At 44.3% G+C, this 18,094-nt stretch overlaps 1 protein-coding gene across 3 annotated transcripts in view; it reads left to right on the top strand.

The window, feature by feature from the left end:
- The first annotated feature begins 896 nt into the window (after positions 1-896).
- SPOCK1 (SPARC (osteonectin), cwcv and kazal like domains proteoglycan 1) overlaps positions 897-18,094 on the top strand; it is a 628,061-nt gene continuing 610,863 nt past the window's right edge. For all 3 annotated transcript variants that reach the window (XM_048491083.1, XM_048491082.1, XM_048491084.1), the window contains exons 1-2: positions 897-1,039; positions 1,573-1,740. In XM_048491083.1, the coding sequence (XP_048347040.1) occupies positions 1,001-1,039; positions 1,573-1,740 (207 nt within the window). In that variant the 5' untranslated portion in view covers positions 897-1,000. The remainder of the gene's footprint in view (positions 1,040-1,572; positions 1,741-18,094) is intronic.

Genomic DNA, 18,094 nt, shown 5'->3' with positions numbered 1-18,094 from the left:
CCAGAAGTTGGAATTATGGTTGCCAATTCCAGGTTGGGAAACCCCTGGATATTTGGAAGGGTATCCGAGGGAAGGCATGGTTGCTGAGGAAAGGGACTTCAGCTGGGTATAATACCATAGAATCTATCTTCCCAAGTAGCTATTTTATCCAGGGGAACTGATCTCTGTCATCAGGAGATCAAGTGTAATTCTGGGGGATCTCCACACTCCACCTGTAGGATGCCAACCTTAATATGGGATTGTAGGTATAGGGTATAGGGTTTCCACCCTCCAGATGAACCTTGAAGTTATCCCAGTATTATAACTGAGCTCCCAACTACAGAGATCAGCCCCCAGTGAAGGAAATGACATCGGGTCTCTATGGCATCGGGTCCCCAGTGAACTTCCTCCCTTTCTCAAACTGTCCTCCCTAGGGCAGTTGAAGAAAATACAATGTTTCCTTTTCAGATGTCATGTAAATGATCTTTTCCTGTAAATTATGAATTATCTCATATTATATATTAATTATAAATTAATTATAATTTATCTTTTCCTGTTCAGATGTCATATAAATTATCTTTCCTCAAATTATCTTTTCTTTTTTCAAAACTGACCACCAACCGGCACAGTTAGGGAAACATGTCCTCAAAGTGGTCAGCAACATGCCAAACGTGGAGTGTTGGTAGGCACTGGCACGCCAGTCTATTAAAGGCGACCCAATTAAAATTATACATATGGGGGAGGGGTGGGGGGAGGAACAGTTCGCGGGACTGGCAGGCTGTAAAGAACCAGCCCCGAGACAAGCCTTAAATTGGCTTGTTCTGTATCTTGGCCAGTAGATGGCGCCAAATTTCGCGTATTCTGGCCGAGCCCGCGAGGCAAGCACCCGCACACAGCTCTACACTTACACAAGCACACACAAAGCGGCTGGGCGAAGCTTTAGCGGGGCTGCCGGTGTCTCGCTCCAACCCCAAAGCCAGAAGCGTTCCACGCCGCGGCAGCACAAAAGAGGCCGGAGCGGATGGCGTTTCCAAAGACCAGCCAAGCCCTGTGGCCGAAGGTAAGCGGAGCTGGAGCATCCCGACAGGCAAACTTAAGTCCTTGGTCGCCTTCTTTCCTGACTGAAGGGACTGGTGGCATCCGCATCTCTGCCTGGTCTTCTTCATGCACTCTGCTGGAAGGGCGGGCATGGAAGCCTTCTCTGTGGGGAGAAGGAGAGAGGAGGCAGGTGGCTCGGAGCTCCCAGTAGGTCAGGGTCGGAGGAGAAAGCCTACTTATTGCTGTCAAACTTTCCTGGGAATCTAGCCTGCCTTCTCCGTACCTCTGCTGCCTTGGCAGTTTTGTTTAGATCACTACGTCGCCCTCCGTACAATGGAAACCTTTGGGAGGCGGTAGGAAGCTGCCACGGGAGCTGCTAAGGAGAAGCTCAGCTTCGTCTCCACAAAATAGGTGGCTGTCGAGTACACTTTGCCTCTGTGGCATGAAGCCAGTTGTGTGTTGTACTATGACTAAGACAGGTATTCTTCTCTCTCTCTCTCTCTCCCCTCCCCCCCCCCCTCCACCCTTGCTTTTCCTTTGCCTCTCCCTTTGCAGATGCATAGGATATTGGCAATAGTTGTTTGGTGTTTTCTGCAAGTGGAAGGCAGGCATCCAGAAATATTCACTGGTAGCAGCAGCAATGGCAATTTCTTGGACAGTGATAAATGGCTGAGCACTGTTTCCCAATATGACAAAGATAAATACTGGAACAAGTTCAGAGATGTAAGTACTCTCATATGCTCTCTGCTCAGAAATGGTGTGTGTGTGTGTGATACTTGTGTTTGGTATCACAGGATGCTGCTGTAACTTAGGAGCCCACTGATCCTTTGAAATTAGCTGTGTTTGTGATATTAGTACTCTGTGTATTGCAGTTAGATGCTGGTTTTCCATTTTCCCACAGGGACTAACTTTTAGAGAACTTTCTGTACATGTTTAAGAGATTAGTGACTGAAATGCAATGGGGGGGGTGTTATTTACCTACTTGAGCCACAAGGTGATGAACAGTGAAGATTTTTCCCAGGTGCATATGACTGAAGACCAAAGAAATAATGTTATGGGAAGAATTTGTTATGCTATTAATATAAAACTGGAGACCACTTTGATATGTGTTGACTCCAACTTCCATATTATATTGCAACTTTGTGTTCCATACTATAAAGAAGGAAGAAAGGGAAAAATCAGGAGTTGTCACAGTTCATAAGTAAAACTTTGGGAGACATGAACTCTTCAGAATTGTTCCTTGATGTGGTCAGTCAGACCAGGATCAACAGTGAATAAAATGCAATGGACTTGGAGTATGGAGTGGAGCACTTATCAGCACTGGAGGCCTACATTAGTCCATTTAGAATTTTCTAGAAAAAAAGATTGTGATCAACCAGTTCTAGACTTTAAAAACTGAGTCTGGCTTATGTAGTAGGTATAGATCAAAGCAACTAATGAAGTATGGTGGTTTCATGATGTGGATTGTAAGAAGATGGTTGTGAAATTTTTGCCAACAGGTTTTAAAAACCAGTTATGGAGATATGTGTTCTGTATGATACTTAGCTGAGCCTTTTTGTTTTGTTTGTTTAAAAAGGGGCAGGATATTGAAATGAAGATCATATTTGTTTACAGTTTCTATAACTGAAAGCTGTTTCTTGAAATGCATCATATGCACATAACGGACTTAAATACATTTATGTTTGATGTATTATGTTTCATTGGGCAATTCTATCTGACAAATGATTGATCTGTATGGTCAGAAATCAATAGGAGTCTTAGAGCTAAATCTAGGTAGTTCTGATTTGTAGCCTTAATTATTCAGCAGAATAAAAATAAGTTAAAATCTATTGTACGTTTTGTCTGTGAGCTGAAACACTCTATGGTTTTGTTTATTAAATTCAAGCATGCAAATGCCAGTGACTTAATAACAGAATGAAAGTTTTTTAATGTAGATGGGCTGATTCTTCTGTAGTTGACAGTTCTGTCCAAGAGGTTACAAACGATTGATTTTCATAATTTCAAATTCATCCTGTTCAAATACCATCTCTGTGCTTGGCTGGTGAGGAATATATGTCCTTCCTCAGAAAAGAACAGGATAGTATACTTGCTCTGGGTGAAGTATAGATGCTCTAAGAATGGAAATTAACAAAATCTTTCTACAATTGTGTTCTCTGAATGGCAATACTTTCATTATTATTGATAATAATAATCCATTACACTTAGTAACCCACAGAATTTTCATTAGTCCACATTAGTTTTCGTTTTCCTTCATATCAAGTAATTTGTGGCAAATCCTTAGCCTGAAAACCTTCCCTACTTGCTTGCCTAGAGGGCAAGTACTATAGATGAGTGAGTGGCTTTACTCTGATAAATTATTTTAATGTATTTTGTACACTACTTCTGCAGACACCAGGCCAGAATACAAACTTTCATCCTGGTTTGCTTTGGCTTTCCTCATTTTTGAGCAAAAACGAACAAAAAGATGAGAAGGAAAAAAGAGATATCTTGAGCCAACTGAACTCTTTAAACATTTTTTGGTATTGTGTCAGATTTTTTAAAACTATTAACTGAATAAATAACTGATAATTAACAGAGAACCTTCTCTTTACTATGGCAATGTTATTGCTACAATGATCTGATGTCAACTATATCATGCATTTTTCTGATCTAGGTTACATGAAGAAGATGACTATTGATTTCCCCATTTAGTATTACCCATTCTGCTTTTAGATAACGAAATGTATTATGTATCATATACTAGGAATTTATATAGCATGACAGCTATTGACATCAGCAGGAGTTATGCAAGATCAGTTTTTATTCATTTTCATGGGCCATGCACAGGAAGAAAACATCTTAGGGGATTGTGCCCCAGAAATGTTGCTGATTGTTCAGCAGTTGTCATTCTTCTGTATGAAGAGCACAGAAATGCACCTTATTCAAACGTGCAATTTGAATTTCAAATAATGTGTCTTTCAACCAGTAGCTTGATTTTTGCTGCATGAGTGCTGTTGACAGATTATTGTTAAAAGCCATGACAAGAAACTGTTAATGCTGGAGTTCAGTATGTGTAATTGTCCTAAACTTTGACATCTGAACATTAAATGGCATAATTTGCTTTCTTTTTAATAACTGTCAGTCAAATCCATATATTGCATGACTTGAAATGTATGTCTTTTCTTATACTCAGTGCTAAATTAGACAAGATGAGGCAGCTATGCTTATTTGATCACATGTCTGGCCCAATTATGTGAACTGTGTGTTACAAGTAGCTTACTTTATATTTGTGGTGAGGGGCAATTTTTGCTGATTTTTACTTCCCACATCAGATCCCATGCCATCATGAGAATCTCCTGGACTTTCAAGAGTGACTTGAGGGTCACAGGTGGTTGCAGTGGGAAAGGGAAATGAAGGAAATGGCAGGACTGTGTTTTGCAGCTTTATACATCCAGTCTCATGTATGATTAGGTTTGTAACTATTGTTTCTGTATTGATAAGGGCTGTAAACTTGGTTGTATATGAAGAATTCTTATTATACCATCACGGGCATGCTATTGTAAATAATTCCACAGTCCATAAAATATAATGGCATCTGAATTTCACAGAGAGTTTCCTTAATCAAATTCTTTCAAGTGCAGAGGAATAGCTAACTAATGGAGAGTGAGAGCGGGGAAGGGAGGATATAAGAAAGGGAATCATGCAAGTGATCTGGGCTGGAAAAGGGGTTGGTTCCTGGAACTAGTATGTCTCCTGCCCCCTTAATTGGGAATTTATGTGGAGTTACAGAAGCGGTACTATGGCAGGCCCCTTCACCCTCCTAACTATTTGTGATAAACTCAGGAAGCATCCTAACTATGCTGGGCAGGTTTTTCCACCTTCCCTAAGGCTTAGTTGTTTTGATGGTAGTATATGAGGTGCTCAGCCTTAATGACACCAGAAAGGTGAAGGGAGCCTGCTTTTCCTTTAGGGCTAATCCTCCTTTTCAAGGCACCAGAGAACTGAGGCAAGTTAATCAAATCAAAGTAAAATCCATTAAACAAACTAGATGGAATCAGGAGACATTTCAAATGGATGGAAATCAGGCAAGAGATAACTATACACAAATATCAGTAATTTGGCACAGGCAAAGTTCTTAATCAAGCTTTATAAGTTTCTTCAAGTTGACTTTGGGTTCTAACAGGCTGGTACCCTTTTTCATAGTATACATACAGCCTTGACACTGTTGGCTACCCACTTCAAACAAATCTCTCTCCTGAGATAACTTTAGCAGAACACTTATACACTAGCCTGAGAATCTATCTATGTGTATATTTCCCATATTAAATGGTCTTGGAATTTTTCTTCACCCTGAAGATATATATTTCCTTCCCTTTATTTATGGTCACCTGTGAAAAGTCTCCATGCTTTTTTACCTTCATGTTTGACCATTAAATAAAACTTCCAGTTCTCCTGACTGTGTATTTCTGCTTTTCAGCTCACACCGAACTCAGTATATTTCCAGTCAGTTCCCTGACTGAAATTGCTGAGTACATGTTTAACATATACAGTTAAGGGATTTGATGTTAACTTGCATGAATCCAGATTCAAAAGCCTTCAAAAGTTTTCCTAGCAGAGAGATACCTCCTCCCTCTCTTAGTCAGTTGGTTGCTCCACCAATCAGAACACAGGTTAGTTTAGCCAATCATGGTGCTTTCCCATTCCTAGGACGTTTTTTCCTCACTCTGTGTAATGGCACTGTGTTTCACTGACTGACCTGCACTTTTAAACTCTATGTTTCTGTGCTGCTTGTCACAGATACTATTTGCAATGAGGCATTTGGCTAGATCAGACATGTCTACCATTTCTGAGCTTGTGGGCACCTTTGGAATTTTGGGAAGAAGTGGTAACCACCACCACAAAATGTCTTCCATAGGAGGCAGAGCCAAACCAAAATGGGTATAAGACCTCTGTCCTTACATTGCAAAAGGATAATAGAATAGGAATAAACAAAAATGAAGGAAAGGCCAATGGCAGAGGGATAATAAAAAGAAACTAAAGAGAGAGAGAAATTGGGGAATACAAAATGAGAGCCTGAAGTGGTATTAGAAACACACATTAACTGAAGAAAGCCTGTGAACCTACCAGTCCTCCTGCTTCTCAAGTGCAGCTGCTATTGTAGCCATGGAAAATCCCTTCAGTTGAGTGGGAGAAGCAAGTAAAAGCCCCCTGTCTTACAGTGGCCCTGCCCACTTTCTGAATATTTCACCAGGTGCCAGATTTTGCTGCAGTTTTGCCACTGAAGTTGAATCTCAGAACATTCAAGAACAAAATCTGTGTTCTAACGTAATTTATATTGTGTCCTTTGACAAAATCTTTATTAAAATTTGAAAGAGCGCTATGCTTTGAATCTTTTCTGCATTGTATATTAAATACATTTATTTTAAAAGCAGGAAATGCAAAGAGTCTCATACAGACAAAACTGCCTTACTTTAATTTATGCACAGTAATATGTGTTTCCGTTGAATTTTCTCATGGGTACCTTTTGGAGTAATAATGTTTCTCCTCCTGCAACAAAGATAACCTTCAAGTTGGGAAGGGGTAAAGTTATACAGGAATTAGTGTGATGTTGCCAAAATTAACAGTTGCCTGGTTCAATTTATGGATTTGTCTATCTCATCATTCATAGCTGTATATGAAGCAAGCACCCATGATAACTGCTGTCTAAGTCGATGTACAATACCTATTTAACAGTGACTCCTTCCTCTTCATGAAATTTCACTAATTTGCTCAAGACAGTCTAACCAATAGCTTTTTGTGCGCTATGGAAGTATTTTCTTAGGTCAATCTTCTTGCTTATTTTGTGCAATTGTTTTGTATGTTGTATGCCTTTTTTCTGCATCCAAAGCCTTCTCTGTACCTGCATGTGTAGAGAAGAGATTGGGATTCCAAGTAGCTGTCTATAATGGCAAGAGCTGTGGAATGGATATAAGGCAGATGAAACCAAGCTATAATTCCAAGGGACAATAAAATGAGTATGTGTGCATGAACCACCAGCATGAATGTGCTGTTGGTACAGGAGCTTTCAGAAAAGTGAGAATCTGTCTTTTTTAAAAAAAAAATTCACTGAGAAAGCTCATTGATTCCAAATCAATCTGGGAAAGATAGTTTGTCCATCACTTATAAACATCTGTGCTTGAACCACATCTTCTAACAAGTATGGAAGCATTTCCATAGTGAGCTGGGTGTTTGATTTTGCTTTGCAAGTTTTTAGCCTTCTGGTTGGTCTTTATGGAGAGACTGCTTTTCTTGCTTTGGCCTTCATTGGAAGCCTTTCAGCATGAAAAATAGTGGGGATTTGTCACAGCTCCTTTGCAGAATTCCTGCTTCTCATCTACATCCCAGAACAACTGCACCGATTGAGCAAGAGGTTCATTTTATTTGACATTTCTGAATGGGAGTGTCACCCAAACTCGCCCTGTGTGATCCATCTCAGGGCCACTGACACCAGTAACTTAAACCCTTGAACTGAAGCAAGAAGAAGGTACTGCTTCATTGGCCAGGCAGCCGGGTCAGCTTCTAAAAATTTTACCAGGCTTGGTCAGTCAGACACTTCCCATTTTCCATTTACTTATGTTAATTACCCCTTAGTTACCCAAAGTGGGAACTCAGTTCTGACCATACGTTCTCAGGCTAGATCCAGTGGTGGGATTCAGCAGATTTGCACCATTTCGGTAGAACCGGTTGTTAAAATAGTGCTTGTAAACAAACAGTTGTTAAATTATTTGAATCCCACCAGTGGTTAGATCCTTTGCTTAGACCAGACTAGCTTAGAGGCTGAGCTTGGAGGCTAAGAACACTTTGTTGGCAGGGAAGAGTATGAGGACAAGAGTTAAATGTTCCCAAACTAACATCTCCTACTCAGTGGTGGGATCCAAAAATTTTAGTAACAGGTTCCCATGGTGGTGGGATTCAAACTGTGGTGTAGTGACAATGGGGCTGGGCGGGGCACAATGGGGGCGGGGCATTCCAGGGGCGGGGCATTCCTGGGCGGGGCTGTGGCAAGGACGCAGCCGCTGTGCCGGTCCTTGGGCGGGAAATGAATGCACGCAGCCGCAGGCTGCCACGCACGCCGGTGCACCTCCTGCTAGACTGCTTCAAGTTCTGCATGCTACTGCTGAGAGGAGGGGCGTAACTAAGGCAAAAATCACGTGGCAAAATCACCAATCAGTAACCCCCTCTCGGCACACACAAATAATTAGTCACCTACTCTCGAGAACCTGTGAGAACCTGCTGGATCCCACCTCTGCTCCTACTGATTTGATTTCTAGGGTTGTCAGCCTCCTGGTGGGCCCTGGAGATCTCCTGGAATTAGAATTGATCTCCAGGTGACAGAGATCAGTTTCCCTAGAGAAAATAATTACTTTGGACTGTGTACTGTATTGCATTATAATTACTGAGACCTCTTCCCTTCCTCACATGTCTCCTTCTGCAGGCTTCACTCCCAAAATCTCCAGATATTTCTCAGCTAAGAGCTGGCAACCCTACTGTTTTCCATCCGCTGTCTAACCCATGATTGCTATGTTTTTAAAACCACAAGAGGACTTATATTTATATAGGTAGAAGATCTATATGCTGCCTTTCCAGACCTGCTTGAGGTGGATCACAACTAAAATGTTGAAAACAAAATCATACAAGCTAGGACATAAAATAGCAAACATAGACTAGGCTAAAATGATGTTAATAAAGCTTGACTAGAATTAGGTCATAAAACAGCTTTAAAAAAGAATTCCTTTGTTTAAAGCCTGGATAAAATGACTGTTTTGACTTGACATTTAAGGAATGTAACCTAGGTACCACATGAGTCTTAAAGGTAATGGTGTTCTTTCTCATCTAGTTGGGTCCTAAAGTTCTTAGTTCAAGCTTTGAGATGCTAAACCTTTTACTACTATTTTGTACCACATTTGAAGAAACTCATGGAAATCATTTCAGACAATGCAAACACTATGATTTCAAGTAGTAGTGCTGTTCATTAGATTCAGATTGAAATTTTTAATCTGCTTTACATCATGGGCTGTGCAATTAACTTAAAGGTTAAAAACTGAAGCAGGGCTGGAAAGCTTGGGTGACATCACTGTTTTTTTTTTGTGGGAATGCATATTTGACAGTCTAGCTAAATGCAGCCAGACATCTGAAGAGGAAAAACAGTATTTTGTTTCATTATACAACATCCACAACAAAAATAGTCTGTTTGGCACAATGGATTCTGATATGGCTCTTAACCCAGACGTAGTTCGCTCTGAAGATAAAAACAGCTATGTGCTTGTGCCGACTGAGCTGAATAGGAAAGCTGCCATTGATTTCAAGGCAGCAGGTTATATCCACAGAGTTCTGGAGTATCAAATGATCAGCATGTATCTAGTTTTGTACATAGCCGTCAGACCTACTGTTAAGCTATTCAGCAAAAAAAATGAAAATGGAAAATAATTAGCTGCAAGGACTAAAAACTCTTTTTTAGTTTACAGAAAAAGAAATGCAGAGTTAAATTTAAACAAATAAATACTGTTACAGAATCAGACAAGGGGTGTGAGTGTGTGTGTGTTTGTCAGTACTTTTAAGGGCAATTTTTGTCAGAACGGGTTACTTTCTTATTAAGCATTGTCCATAGCAGACCTATCATGGATATCAAATCTTTATTATGGTCATAGGCCAGTATAACATAAATGAATAAAGGATATTTATTTATTTATTTATTTTATTGAACTTATAGGCCGCCTTATCCCCGGAGGGCTCAAGGCGGCTCACAACATGGCTGTTACATCAAACAGCAGATCAACAGCATAAAATACTAAAATCATTAAAACCTAAGCAGCAGTTTACAACGAGAAAACTGTAAGTTAACAACCCGATTTATAAAATTGTTTAAGACAGGCGCCCCGTCAAAGGCCAAAAAGAAAAAAGGAGGGGAGGAGGTAGACAGGGCCTGCGATGGAATTTATAAGTAAAGCAGGCCCAGCTATAATAGGATGGAACGGCAGCCTCAATTTCGGTTTCAATTTCAGTGTCGGTAGGGGGCAGTAGATCCACGGGCTGGCTCTCCTCCAAAAGCTCCTCGGGTGGAAGAAGCTCCGGCTTTGCAGGCCCGTCTTGCAGGCCCCACCAGGCCCTCTGAGGAACTTCGTTAAGGTCCGCGCAGGGCCCGCACAGCCGGGAGGTAAAGGCATCTTCCCATTTCAGGGGCAGGGGCCAGGAGCCGTAAAGCGCTCTGGCCCTCGGGTTGAGGCTGAACCAGCCCGTATCATTTGCAGGGACCAGGGGGTCACCAGTAAAATCTGCCGTTAAGCCGAAAGCGCAGCGAACCTATATGTGGGACATAAGGGGTGATCTGCGGGTGCAGATAACGGGCCGCATATACGTAAAGGTATGCAAAAGGTTAATACCAGCACCTTTGAAAGCGATCCGGAACTCCACCGGGAAGCCAGTGCGAACTGCACAGCGCAGAGGGTGATATGGTCTGAATAACCACCCACCTGTTAGAAGCCCGTGCAGCTGCATTCCTGGATAGCCAGCTTCAGCTTCAGCCTCGATCAGTCGCAAGGGAAGGCTCATGCGTGAGCGAAGTTACAATAATCCAGCCTCGAGGTGACCGTGGCCGTGATGGATCACAGTGGCCAAGGTCGGGACTGGGAGAGAATAGGGAGCCAGCCGCCGCCTGGCGGTAAGGTGGAAAAACGCAACCCTGGTGGTAATCGTGGGCCACTGGCTCTCCATTGATAATGAAGAGTCCAGGGAGGACCCCAGGCTGGCGAAGCCAGAGAGATGTTAGGGGTCAACATGACCCCCTCAGATTCAGGGCGGCGCTGAAATTCCCTCGGTCCTTCCTACGGCCCAGCCAAAGGACCTCGTCTTACGTTGGATTAAGCTTTTAACCTACTCTGTCTCAAATCCAACCAGCAAGCCGGACTTCCAAGAGTGCCGATTGCTGTAGAGGCTGCGGGAGGCCTCCCCTCCATCAACAGAGATGAGCTGGAGTGTCATCGCGCCATATTGGTGACAGGAACCAGCCCAAAACTCTGCACCAGCTGAGTTTGGCCGCCGATGTAAGATGTTAGCAATAAGAGCCCGGGGAGAGCAAGGTCTCTGAGTGAACCCTTGGCCACGAATTAAGTGGGGCTCTGTAGAGGCCTCATCCCTCAAGACCATACCTGCTGGTGGCCCCGACCCTGGAGAAGCACGAGGGCGATCCATTTGAAGGACAGTGCTCGTATTCCAGAGGCAGCCAGGCGGTGGATCAAAAGGTCATGATCGACCACATCAAAGCGCTGCTGTAAGATCGAAAGTGCAACACCAGCAGAGCCGATCCGCCTCGGTCTAGCTGCATCACGGAGCTATATCTGTGATGGGGAGATGAGAGAACGGTCTCCGTCTCCATGCCCAGCACGGAAGCTGGACTGGAAGGGATCGAAAGCACCGATGTGTCCACTCCGAAAAGCCCTGGAAGGCTGCTCCAACACCATTCTCAATTACCTTCCCGAGGAACGGACAGATTCAAACGGGACGGTAATTGGCCAGGATCTCCAGGATCTAAAGATGGGTCTTTTAAGAGTGCGGTAGACCACTGGCCTCCTTCCAACCCACCCGGAAATACTCCTTGCTCAAGGGAGCAGTTAGCTATATTCAACAGGTGGGGAGTCAGAACTCCTCCCGACTTAAAGCTTTGATCCAGCCAGTGTGAGGGCACGGATCCAGAGGACGGAGGTAGGTACAGGTCTAGCAACAGCAGCCAGGGCCCTGTCAACATCGGACTCACAGAGTGAGAGAAAAACCGGTCCAAACTAGGGATACTCTGAAGCCTTTGCTAGGAGCCTCGAAGTTCCGTTACTGTATCAAATGTGGCCGGAAGGTCCCGGGCGGAGGGACGCAGACTCTTATCTACAAAAAAGCTCTGGAAATGCCTCACAGCCACATCGCCTTGATTGAGAATTTGTAGAACCCTCTCCACCAAAGAGGTGAGGGATCGGGACAATCCAAAAGTTATTGCTGGGCGGAGACGCTAGCAGAATCGCAGGGAGGACGAGAAATGGGCATTCTTACGCCTCCTCGCGTGTCGCCAACTCATAGGCCTTCATAAACGCGTCCTATAAGTTGTTCAAGGCGTCCCGCCGTCGGAGCTTCCTCCACACTCATCCTAGCCGGGTCTGAGTTTCGGGCTTCATTTAGGCGCAGCTCCTAGGTATACCAAGGGGCCTGCCGTGTAAAGCGAGGACGCGAGAGGGCGCTTGGGAGCAATCTCGATGGCATCAAAGAGAGCCTGGAATTCCAGTCTGGTCACCTGCTCATCGAGGTGGTGCCAGGGGCTCAGGGAGTCCCATAGAGCATCTCCAGGAACCCATCTGGTTCCATAAGTCTCTGGCGGTGCGGAGCCTTTCCTCATAAATAAGTCCGTCAGCCTCAGACAGGGTTATTGGCGCTGGCAAATCCACCCGGACCTCCAGGGCAAAATGGTCGGACCATGGCACTCTGCCCTAGACAGAGGATATGACCATATTAACTCCCCTGCCCCAAAACCAGGTCTAAAGTGTGAGGCCGGCCTCATGAGCCGAGGCGCCAGTATGTAATAGGGAGATCCCAGCGCATTCAGCCATATAAGGATGACACTCAGGTCCACTGCTGGCTGAGGCGATGAGAAGCGGTGTCCACATGGACGCTTGAAATCCCCCAAGACAATAGAGTCGGGGAATCGCATCAACGGCCCACTGGCCACACCGGGCCTCTCCCAGCAATGCCGCGTGTGGTAGTCCGTCACCGGAGTGCGCTTAGGGCGCACCGGTACACCAGGGAGAACAGCCAACCTCTCCCCTGACAGTAGCCACTCCAGTCCGCACACTCCGAACCCGGAAATTTGAGGGGCAGGGACTGCCCTGAAGGTGATAGACTCCCGGATGGTGAACATCGCCAACACCTCCCCCCCGGCCCTGTGTTCCAAGGCTGGGTGGACACAAGCTGTAAAACCTGGGGGGCAAGACTTCCATTCATAAATGACCCGTTTCGGCCTTCCACGCTATCACATGGTGGTCTCTGGGTATTGATGCAGGAATAGAGTCCATTGACTGCACCCCCGAGGGAAGTCTCTAGTGTACGTTGTTTTATTATTAATGGACCTGGCATTAATCGAAAGCACCAGGCTCGAAGTACAGGGTATACCTGAGCCCCACTGCCCACATGCCTGCGAGGATAGGCCGGAGGGCTGTGAAGGGGGTCGAGCATAAATACATCTTCCTTCTCTCATATGGCCCAGCCTCCTACCGACATATCTACCCCGCATTCCCAGACCACTTTCGGGATCCCCTAGTTCCCATGTTCCTGCCCCCCCCTCGCTGCCAATTCCTCCCATAGTTAGGCCACAAAGTATATACTAACAGTATTGCCTTTGCAATAACGCACCTACTCCCTAATAGCCTAGTCTATACACATACATATATACTGGTTGCCGACAGCATTCAACACCTTTGTTTTCTGCTTCTAGACAACCCACTAGTCTAAAATAAATATAAGCCCTAGGGCTAACTAATAAAATAGACTAAAAACTAAGAAGCTAAAGAGACTAAGAAAGTGCTGGTGCTTCCAGAGTAATAAGGTGGAGAGATGAATGGAAGGTCGGATCACTTTCGCTGACTGTGATGACATTCAAGTCCAAAGCTGTCAATCACTTGATCATTTAAGCGTCTCCAGAGCCGCAAGGTCATTAGTGGACAAAAGAGTCCAGGTCCATTTCCAAGTCTATAAAAATCCTGATGGATATGACTCTTGACGTTCCGCATCTGCACCCAATGGCCAGATGACGCCAGATGGCTAGATAATGGGCCACAGGGCGGAATGGTTAGATGGTGGGCCACAGGGCAGAAAAAAAGACCCCTGTCACCGGCCTCTCCCTGTGATTTGCAAGCAAGTGGAGACCAGGAGGCTGCTGCCACCAGCCTCCTCCGATAGATCGTTGGGTTAGTGGTCTCTCACACCACACTCCACTCACAGCACTACAGGAGGTCTCTGCCACCGACCTCCTCCGAAGACATTCCAGTTACGAATGAGCGTTCTCTGGTCGTCCGGCCGACCAGGTATTTTCCTTATTGTAATAGCAGGAGAAGTAGAAGAGGTCCCTGCCACCGACCTCTTTCGATAGTAACGCAAGTCCTCCTTGTCACAGCGTCGCAGCTCTCTTATCACCAGCCTCCTCCGGTGGCAGCACGGTGGTCAGACAAGCGTCTATCGTCCTGATGTCATAAGGGGAGTCTCGAAAACGCAAGGGCGCGGGGGGTCTGCCACTTACCTCCCCCAACGTCTGGACACACACCCCTACAGCATCCTCCTCACAGCAGATGCGCGGGCAGATAGAAGGCGCCAGGCCAGCTAGAAACGGCAACAGCCGAGAACCAAAACAATGGCGGCCGAGGAAGAGCGCCAAACCGCCGGACGACGGAACGTCAGACCGCCAACCCGCCGGACGGCGGATTACTTAACGAACAGAAGAGCGGCGTTTGAAGCCGACGAAACAGGAGCCAAAATCACAGAACGTCGGGCATGAAACCCGGCACGGCCGCCAGCAACGTAGGCTGGCAAATTGAAAGTAGCGCCAAAGAGCCAGGAGCCGCGCCGAGCGGCCAGGAAACCGCGCCGGGCGCCCAAAAGTGACCAAGCTGCTAGAAGCCCCCAACAGGAGCAGCGCCAGAAACAAGGTCACCCAGCGCCAGGAGCAACGTCGGGGCAGCGTCGGGAGAACCAACAGTCCGAGGTCAGCATCCACGGCGGCTGGGGGCTCCACCCCACTCCAGCCTCTGCCGATCAATCCAGCAGCGACAGCACTTTTAATACAGTACAAACCCACTAATTTGCAAGACCACTAAACTAAGCTACAATAAATAAATACAATAAATAACTACAGTAATAGCTAGGACTAAAACTAAGCCTAAAAACCTAACCTAAAAGCCTAAAAACCCCTCACACAGCGGAGCTCTGCTGCAACGCTCCCGCTGCGGGCGCCATCTTGGTTTTACATCTTGGATAGAATGTAAAGGATAAAATGTATTAAAACAATAAGCATAAGTACTAAAACGAATTAAAAATTAACACTATAACAGGAGATAGGCATAAAAATACACTAAAATTGTTAAATTGAAGCCTACTTTGTTGCACAGGCCATACTGCAATGTATTTCGAGTGCTTACACAGAACATGGTCACTCTGCAGGTACCTGCCTGGGCACTGTATTTACCTGCACCTGAATGTACCCGCCCTGCCAGTGAGTTCACAATGGGAGGCAATCCTGGTGGTACCTTCCCCAGCAAAGGTGTAGTAGTAGGGGCACACAGGAGGACTTTCTCTGAGATTGACCCCAGGCTTTGGAGTAGTCTCCCCTCAGAGATTCCCCATGTATGGGTTAAAAAGGGTATTTTAAAAAATGCATGACAAAGATCTTCATCTTCACCCAGACATTTGGTTAGCGTCCCTAGAAATCCCCTCTGCAGCTGGAGGGTGGGGGATTGGGGTTGGGATTATTTTGTTATTTTTATTGTTTTCATTTTTATATTTTATTAATGGTGTATTATTGTGGCTTTTAAAATGTTTTTAACCTTTGTAATTTGCCTAGAGATGTGAGTGTAAGGTGAGGGTATAATTTTTTATAAATAAATAAATCAAATATTGCAGTGTATGTAAGCAACATGGAGATATAAAATTGTTCTGTATAACCTGGAAATATATACAGCAGTGGCGAAATAAATCTAATATGTGTATTTTTATACATGTGGAAAAGTACATGTTCTACTGTTTCTATGTGCCCAGATCCACAGGGACATTTTTTGTACAGTCTTCCTATATCAGCCTTTCATGGCCTGGCACTGAGTCATTCTAACAGCTCCCGATTGTTTAGGCAGTTCAAGATTAATTAAGTAAGCCATAGCACAGATAGAGTACCTATTAGATTCACTGGCAGTAAAGGTTGGAAACCTGGCTACATCCAGGTGGTGCTCAATATCTGCAACACTGTTTAATTGCTTCTTTGGCCCATTTATCCATGCTGAATAAAAGTTGTGGGGAAAAACCCAGATTTAAGATTTGGGTTATCACTGCCTGCTTTCATTTGGATTGGGAATTGTTATTAAGAGTCAATAGGGCAAGACCAAGTGGACAAGAAAATAGTTTGAGCCAGTAATTAAGTGTAGACATTGGTCACTAGTAGATTAGCCTTTCCTCAATCCATCTTGCGCTGCTGCAAGTATGTTTTCTTGTTCTAGCTAGTCCTGGAGTTTCCATTGTAATTGCCTTGAATACTGTTTGCTAATTGTGTTGAGAAGGCTAACTGGTCTGTAATTAGCAGGATCATCCTTCCTTTTTGCATATTGGAACAATGATTTCAAGCCCTCAACCATTGGGGTATCAGTACAGGTAAATTGGGGAATCAGTACAGGTAAATAGTGAGGTGAGGATGGGGGCCTTATCATAGGTGTCACATTGGTAAGTTTTCTATATTTTGACTAGAGTATCCATTTTCATCAGAGGTGCCCATGTAGAGTTCCTGAAAGTGTGTTTCCCAATCCCTGGAGGGATATGGCAGTTTACTATAGGTAGACCATTGCTATATGAGGACAAATAATGTGTCAGAATAAGGCTAAATTGTTTGCATTGACTGCCTGAGTGAGTTGTAACCAATTGTTTTTCATTGCTTCTTTTTTCTTATATTCTAGCAATTTATTGTCGAAGGATTTCACGGCCGGAATCACTGGAGTGTTGTGGGATTTCTGGGCTGTATGGCCATGTTCCAGTAGCATTTTCTCCTGATGTTTCTCCGTGTTCCAGTAGCATTTTCACCCAGAGGGAAAGTATTCTTACCATACATCAAGGGAATCACTAATCGTATAGGGAAACTGATGAAGAAACATAACCTTCAAACAATCTACAGACCCACCAAGAAAATTCAACAAATGCTAGGTTCAGCAAAGGATAAGAGTGATCCTCTAATCTCTACCATGTACTATGCAGCTGTGGACAAGTGTGCATAGGGACTACAAAATGCAGCGCCCAGACACAAATCAAAGAATATGAAAGGCATTGCAGAACAATTCAGCCAAAAAAATCAGCAACAGCAGAACACGTGATAAACCAAGCTGGACACAGAATGCTGTTTGAAAACAATGAAATTCTGGACCACTCTGACAACTGCTACATCAGACTAAACAGAGAAGCCATTGAAATCCACAAGCTCATGGACAATTTCAACAGAAAGGAAAAAACAACAACATGAAAATGAACAAAGTTTGACTACCAGTACTTAAAAACACTAGAATCCCTACAGTGGTTAGTGAATATCACCCAGGATGTCTCCAGGCAGGAAGCAATCAAATGGATTAAAATGCCTGGCAACTACTAAGCAGATGCCCTCACTAATTGATTATGCAACTTCATTGTTACTTACATATGCTATAATGGGTGGATTCCACATACAGGCAAATCACACTTGCTAATTGCACCCTTTACACTTGTTATGCAATGCAAACGGCTCTTTCTCCCACCCTGGAAATTCCACAGGTATATATACTTCACTTGCTTTACTACCCTCTGAAGGTGCCAGCCATAGATGCAGGCAAAACGTCAGGAAAAAATGCTACTGGAACATGGCCATACAGCCCGGAAACCCCACAACATTCTAGCAATTGTTTATAAATTCTCTTCTCCTGTATGAGATCCAGTGTGGCAGTTGGAGTATTGTTGGATACTTAAGCCTGATATGTGGTGTCAAGCGCTTTCTTGGAATTTGTACAGTGCTTATCAAACCATGGCTTAGATTGGTACTGTTGTTGTCTCATGGCTTTGTTGCCATTACAGCCTACATGTTGGTGTAGTTCTTGGGTCAGGATATCATAGTTCTTCAAGTGTTCATCAGGGATTCAACTGATATCAAGGCAGACCAGAGGAAGTGTAGACAATCTGAAGCCAATATCTCAATTTTTTTTATTTAGATAAGAGGTCCATTTGACTTGGCAATGAGTTCTTTCAACTGACATTAAAGAGAATTGGTAGCAATCCTCAGTATGGCCCCTTCCGCACATGCAAAATAATGCGTTTT

Source organism: Sphaerodactylus townsendi, linkage group LG03, assembly GCF_021028975.2.
Source record: "Sphaerodactylus townsendi isolate TG3544 linkage group LG03, MPM_Stown_v2.3, whole genome shotgun sequence".
Classification (NCBI taxonomy): domain Eukaryota; kingdom Metazoa; phylum Chordata; class Lepidosauria; order Squamata; family Sphaerodactylidae; genus Sphaerodactylus; species Sphaerodactylus townsendi.
Note: the sequence above shows the minus strand (reverse complement) of the source record. Positions and strands in the feature narration are given on the sequence as shown.